Here is a 7,054-nt window from a genome sequence, read left to right as displayed (position 1 = left end):
TTTATTTATTTTTGGGGCAGAGAGAGACAGAGCATGAACGGGGGAGGGGCAGAGAGAGAGGGAGACACAGAATCGGAAACAGGCTCCAGGCTCTGAGCCATCAGCCCAGAGCCCGACGCGGGGCTCGAACTCACGGACCGCGAGATCGTGACCTGGCTGAAGTCGGACGCTTAACCGACTGCGCCACCCAGGCGCCCCACTTTTTTTTTTTTTTTTTAAATAATCTCTATGTCCAGCACGGGGCTCGAACTCACGAGATCAAGAGTCAAGTGTTCTACCAACTAAGCCAGCCACGTGTCCCTGGAATCCTTAGACTTATCTTTAACTATCGCCTTTCCTTCCTCTCGTTCACTCTCTCAGAAAGACTAGTTTTTCCCCTTTGGTTTGCCCTTCTTGTTTTATTCCAATAAACACACGCACACCCCTTTTGGGCTGCTTTGTCACTTACCCCTTTTGTAGGAGGGATGTCATAGACGCCTTGAGGTTTTATTTCTCCCACTGGAACTGAAAACACAGGGACTTTGACTGATGATGGAGGGATGTCATATACCTGAAGAGAAACACTTGAGTTACCCAGAACAGAAATGTCGCACACTTGTCATTTTTTACACTACTGAGCCTTTCCTTATGGATTTATTTGCCAGGTTATGTACACCCTGGCTCTTTAACTGCATTCTATGTGATAAGAGCTTGATGGAATTTTGCTTTTTATATTTCATAATTTTCGACCCAGATCGCATATAAAAATGACATTACGTGAAATATCGACACTGTACGTTCAACTGTGGTTTAAAATTTACACTTCCTGAAACAAAATGATAAGCAGTAAAAGCTTTGTCAAGTAAAAGCCTATCAGGATTTCCTGATAAAGCAAATCCAGAAAACATAATTTATTAAAAAATTTTTTTTAATGTTTATTTTTGAGAAAGAGAGAGAGAGAGAGAGAGAGAGAGAGAGACAAGAATGTGAGCGGGGGAGGGACAGAGAGAAAGGGAGACATAGAATCCCAAAGCAGGCTCCAGGCTCTGAGCTGTCCGCACAGAACCCGACGTGGGGCTTGAACTCACGAACTGTGAGATCATGACGTGAGCAGAAGTCAGATGCTTAAATGACTGAGCCACCCTGGCGCCCCCAGAAAACATAATTTACATAACATTGGCTAAAATGGCTTCTGGATGGGTGAACTTAATAATTCTTCACGTGAAACACACCTAATCTGTGAACTTCCCTTTGCTCTGTAGCTTTGAAGGAGTACCACCCTGAAGTGGTCTCCTCTGCTGGTGACCATGGCCCTGGTACATACCCCTTGAGTGGTGTGGGAAGGAGGGATGTCGTAGATATCCTTTTGGTATCTGGTCGGGTACTCATACACGTAGCCTTGGCCTGTTCTCACGGGGGTTATCACCTGTGGGCAAGAAGACACAGAGGTGTAAACTTCCAAGCCCCCGTCCTAGTATATCTCTTAGCCTCCTAACCAGGCACTCCTCCCTCACCTCTCCCCCATAAACAAAGAATGGAAGACAGAAAAGGAAGGAGACAAGGAGACATCAAGTCAGAACACCTTTAAATCCCCTCTTGAATCCCAGCAAAGAACAAATCCCTGAAATAGCTCCAACCCTCTTCCTCATGGTGACAAATCATCTCAAAGTAGGTCAAAGTCTCAATTCCCAGGATGCAACTTAAGGGAGAATCATTTTTAAATTATGAAGGTCCTAGATCATCCCTTTGGAGCACCAAAACCACAGATAATGGAAAAAAAAAAGGTGCACTTTTTTTTTTAAAGGCTCTGAAACTATTTGTAAAGTGAATAATGCAAATAGAGAGTTCAGCTACTTAAAATTCCTCTCATACCTTCCCCAGGATGCCTCTTCATGTGACATTATTATTATTATAACTAAAATTCCATAGGTCACTAGAGCACTTTTATGAAAGTAACACTCAGACAGTGGTGCTCTCAGAAGCCTCCAGGAACTTTCAATCTAACCTTTGAAACAAATGACAGATGGACCTGTGAGCCACTCGGAACAGAGGTCATGTCTCTAATCATTTTCTTGTTTCCACCAGGGAAGCAGTCATCCCAGACAGTACCTATGTCCAAGGGATGTGGGAAGTCAAACACACTCATCACAACTGTGGCATCTGGAACCAATGCCAGTGAAAGGAATCTCGCCCGACAGGCTGGGATTTTCGTATCTACAGCCTTCCTTGTGTCCTAAGCAAGGGTAGAGAAATTATTTTTGAACTTCAACTCATTTGGAAGCCTATTTAGTCCCCCAAGGGCTTCTAAATTACCAGGGTCTTGTTTCTGCCTAACCGCGCCCCCCCCCCAACCCCGAATGACTAACAGCGCCCACCTTAGCATCACCCATGATGGTTTTTTTAGAACACTTCGTAAATTAGGGTGAGTTGGGTCTTCCCTAAGAAACCATCATCTTTTATCCCTTGTCTAATGTGAACATTTCTGGCGTCAGGCTGCCTACAAAACTATGTGAAAAATGCTCGCGTTCATCTTATGCTGAAGTGGGTGGAACTCAGCCAAATGCATCAATACCCTTCTCCCCGGGGAGCTCTAAGACATTTAAATCCTGGTGTTTGCAGTTGATTACTGCTCTCGATGAAGGTAAAGGGGATTAGTACACAGCCACCGTCCCATCAAATCTCTCCGCCGCCTTGGGTTTTAAAAAAGGAATCTATTGCTTTAAGGCTTGTTGGCATGGAGCATACAGAACCATTTATAGAGTGGCCACTGTATTGTGCATAGCAAATCTTCCTCTTAAAAGCGGCATGCCCTTTGCTCAAGAAAAACACACTGTGTTCCTAGTGCCCTTATATGATTTTTTTTCCCCCACTCACTATTGTCCAGGAGAGAAATGAAGTATCTTCTTGGAGTCTATCTCATCAGCCTCTCTATTTATAGCTCTCTATTTTGGCTTTGTAATAGAACCTGTGCAACAACACAGCTTTTGTTCAGTCTGAAAGTTTCTCAGAGTGGATTCTGCCCAAGGTTGCCAAGATAGTAATAATGCTAATGGAAAACCAAGGCTGGTTATGCTGAAGGCCAGCTGAGTGGTTCCATCTTTAGTTTAAAGATGGGAAGGGGGAGCTGGGAGATAGAGGGGGTGGTGGTGCCGGCGTCTGAAAATAGTCCTGGGTGAAATGTAAACGTATGGCAAGATGTCGGAAAGGCAGGGTCATAGACAAAGCTTTTCCTTGCCTCTGTGGATTTTCCCTGGCAGTGAGCATTAGTGCTTCCCGGTTTTTAACATCTCACTTCCTGACAAATGTCACAGAACCTCAACTCGCTCGCTCTTTCTCATTTAGAGGATGCCTGTGGTCATCTGGTTTTTAAAAACTTTGCATTCCAAACCAGTCATTTGCCTTGTTTATGCATTAAAAGAAACAGATGGTGAAAACCACAGGGGGAAGAAGCCAACAAAATACAATCTCTCCCCCCATTCCAGCATTCCCCATGGCACCATCTAATTCACACCGGTCCACAAATAGCCTTTAAATGGGACCCGCGTTCTGCATCTGGTCGGACACATCCACGGCAAACCGCGACCCACTCTGTGACGTCTGCAGCAACGAGGAGCTGGAAGTCTTCTACTTTTGGACACTGTCCTCCTCAACCCATTGCTTGGGCGACTTTGATGCCAATTGTGTGTTCTCTCCTCGGAGGAAAGTGCTGACTGTTCTGTACCTTACAAAGTATCCAGTTTTGTGGTCATAAGACCTTTTCTTCCCGCTTGACACAGTACAAAAAAAAAAACAAACAAAAAAAAAACAACCTTTCTAGGGCCCCAGAATTACTGAACCTCAGCTTAGGAGGAACCCCAAGGTCGAGCTAAGAGGATGCGAATTTCGGAGGCACACTCCTGGGCATTTGCACGGCAAGGCTTTGATGGACAATGGGCACAAAGGGCACATCAAAACTATTTTCCTCAATGAAATTAAGTCAGGCTTTTCGTTTCCTTTTTTTCCTCCGTCAGTTTTTCTTTTGTGCATTCCTTTTATTCTGCGCATTTATCTCCAGTTACAAGGGCTTAGCCTCAGGAGCTACCCAATCGGCCCCTTAGTTCCTTAGAGTTGATGCAAACGGGGCTAAAAAGGGGAATCCTGGGGCTCTCTGACAATGGCTACCGCTACCCCTTTCCCGATGATCTTGGCAGAGGATTTGCATTTCCCAACTACGAATTTTCTGCCCCATGAGGAATCTGACAGCTTCTCAGCTGTTAGTACTCCGTTCTTGTCAACTAACTGAAGAGTCTGAAGGTGGACGCTTTGAGAAGAGTTCTGAGGCAGAGAAGAAGGGGCAGATGTAGACAGTTAGGAAAGGAATAGCCCGTTTAATAAATCTGCCAGGCCGGGGCCTAGCAGGGTGGTATCCAAAGTCCAGGGACTGGGGTTAGGGTAACTCTCCAATGAATGTGCTTTGCATAAAAACAAGCAAACACACAGGGCACACCCCACCCCACATTTTGACCCGTTGGATTCACACCGTTTTCAGCATCAGATCCTGGGCGCCAAGAGCTGCTTTCAGAGATGCTGTAAATAACCTCCAGGTCTCATAATTTTGAGAGCCACGCATGCTGACGTTGTAGAGCAGAGGAGCCTGTGTTTGGGGTGGCAGCAAGGGCCAGGGATCACTAACAACCAGCACGTGTGAGTCAGCGAGCTGGAAGAGGGGTCCTTGGGCAGCACCACTCACACCTGACAGCCTTTGGCGTGGGCTTATTACTACCCCTGTAGCCAACGAGGGCCTCACACTTAGATACCTGCGGGGCTGAGCAGGTGCGGTGAAGGAAGAAACAGGCTGGGATTCTGTGCTGGGGAGACAGAACTCACGCCCTCCGGATGGAAAGCGGCCATTGCTTGGCTCCCGCCAACCGCCACCCTGAAAAAATGCACCCCAGGTTGCCGAGTCTCTCGAATTTTCAGGAGAAGCCGGAAATCTGGATTTTTTTTTTTTTTTTTTTTTAACGTGAAATCCGATTTCCAGAATTGGCTCAAATATTTCAAGCGGCGTCTTGGCCAAGCTAACCATATCTCTGGCCCCCAGGGGGCCGCTCTTGCCTTCATCTGTGTATTTCTGCCATCCTCCCTTTAATATCTTGAAAGCCTCTGAGCGCAGGGCCCAAAAAGCTCCTCACGGACTCCATGCCTCGGCAAGACGGAACCACACCGTTTCGTACACGTGCCCTGTGTGTCGAACCTCTGTGCCTTCACCCACGCTGTATCTTCGTGCCAGGTGTTCTCTTCCTTTCCTCATGTTCAAATTTTATTCAACCTTCAAGGCTAAGCTGAGTGCCTCTCCCATCAGGGCTTTCCAGACGGACATAATACCTCCCTCCTGAGAACTCCCCAAGCATGTCATCCATGCCTCTCCTAATGGTACTTATCACTCGTGGTCTGTTTCATGGCACCTCATTTCCTCTCTCAGCACGGTGGAGACTGCAGGGCCTAGTACAGGGCCTTGACTACAGCAGGCCTTGGATAAATGCATTGGCTGAAGATATTAACAAACTACAGGAAAACTCGAGGCTTTTCTTAAGCAAGATGGTGTGGCACTGGCCAGGGCAGAAAACAAGGTCTGCCTGTATGGGATAAGGTTGGTGTCCAGGTGAGTCAGCTGGAGGATGAGTGGGACTCATGGGATAAGGGGCAGAGCTGGCTGGATCAGCCATGCAGTAACGTCAGGCAAGTGAAGAAGCCAAAAAAGCTGAGTGAATCTTAGATCCAATCGAGAAATCAGAAACCATGGAAGAATGATCGCCTACACCACTGCTTGGTACAAACCACAACTGGAGGCCAACAAGGACTGCTAGCTGGTTTCCTTTTCCGCGGTCTAGAGCCCGTGTGTGACATGAATATCTGCGCTCTTCTCAGCCACATGCTAGAAACATATGGCGGGGGGGGGGGGGGGGCTGGCAAAAAGAAATCAAAACAAACTCTGCATTTTACCTTAATATTGGAAGGAAAATACAATGGAAAGGAACAGGACTTCTGACATGTGTCACGAGAAGCTGAGTGTCAAAGGCCATGGCCACGCTAGGTCTTTGGCTCCTTGAAAGAAGGATTAGATCTGATGGGGGGAGTGACTGAGAATATAAGCTGGACTCAGGCAGGCTGACTCTAGCACACGTGAGAGCATGACCAAGGCATCTGTCCATTCGAAGCCGGTTTCCTTATTAGTAGAATGGAAATAATAATACTTATAGCCTATTAGTGTATTAAATGTGATCAAGGACATAAGGTACCCGGCATAGAGTAAACCCCTTAAGCCTTAGTTGTTTTTATTATAATTGTCACCTGGATTATACAGATTCCACTTTTGGACTTAAATTGTGGACCAGGGAATTCAGAGCAATCATCCTACTGAAGACAGCTTTTAAAAAAATGAGGAAAAGATACTAAAAATCTTCTTAATAGCATTAAAGCACTACAAGATAGTAAAGAGTTATCAGGTCCAAATTTGGGAGTAGAGAAGGAACTCATAGAGGTAAGCCCCAGTTTTTTTTTACGTTTATTTATTTTTGAAAGAGGGAGAGAGTGCACGCATGTGTGCATGCACAAACCAGGGGAGGGCAGAGAGAGGGAGAGAGAGAATTCCAAGCAGGTTCTACGCTGTCCGTGAGGAGCCTGACGCAGGGCTCTACCTCACCAACAGTGAGATTGTGACCTGAGCCAGAATCAACCGTTGGATGCTGAAGTGGCCCCAGAGGTAAGCCCAAATTTTGAGACTGCTTTTTTTCCTGGTGGCATTTGTTGATCTGGGACAGGCGTCGGAGAGGCCACAGTGTGTCTTTTCACTGCTTCTTTGGGTGAAGGGGGTATCAGACTCTAGGGCTCACCAAGAACGAGACTCTGTTACCCATCCCCACTTTGGGTTGGGATCCTAAGGGCTGCATGTAAAAGTCAGAGTTAACCCAGAAGGGAACCCACCCTTGCACCAGCTAAAGCCAGGTTTTCACTCACTGGGGTTGGTAAGAACACTTCAAAGCCTCGGGGCGCCTGGGTGGCGCAGTCGGTTAAGCGTCCGACTTCAGCCAGGTCA

The 7,054-nt window shown here is 46.6% G+C and overlaps 1 protein-coding gene and 1 long non-coding RNA gene across 4 annotated transcripts in view; one reads left to right on the top strand and one right to left on the bottom strand.

Moving 5' to 3' along the window:
• Positions 1 to 7,054, bottom strand: part of NEDD9 (neural precursor cell expressed, developmentally down-regulated 9) — a 190,517-nt gene that overhangs the window by 7,955 nt on the left and 175,508 nt on the right. For all 3 annotated transcript variants that reach the window (XM_040460505.1, XM_040460504.1, XM_040460503.1), the window contains 2 exons: positions 1,304 to 1,405; positions 449 to 550 (listed from right to left, as the gene is read on the bottom strand). In XM_040460505.1, coding sequence (XP_040316439.1) covers positions 449 to 550; positions 1,304 to 1,405 — 204 coding nt within the window. The remainder of the gene's footprint in view (positions 1 to 448; positions 551 to 1,303; positions 1,406 to 7,054) is intronic.
• LOC121020461 (uncharacterized) overlaps positions 1 to 7,054 on the top strand; it is a 32,814-nt gene that overhangs the window by 17,998 nt on the left and 7,762 nt on the right. The gene's annotated exons all lie outside the window — the stretch shown is intronic.

The sequence above is a fragment of the Herpailurus yagouaroundi genome, unplaced genomic scaffold (assembly GCF_014898765.1).
Source record: "Herpailurus yagouaroundi ecotype Mexico unplaced genomic scaffold, PumYag 250, whole genome shotgun sequence".
Classification (NCBI taxonomy): domain Eukaryota; kingdom Metazoa; phylum Chordata; class Mammalia; order Carnivora; family Felidae; genus Herpailurus; species Herpailurus yagouaroundi.
Note: the sequence above shows the minus strand (reverse complement) of the source record. Positions and strands in the feature narration are given on the sequence as shown.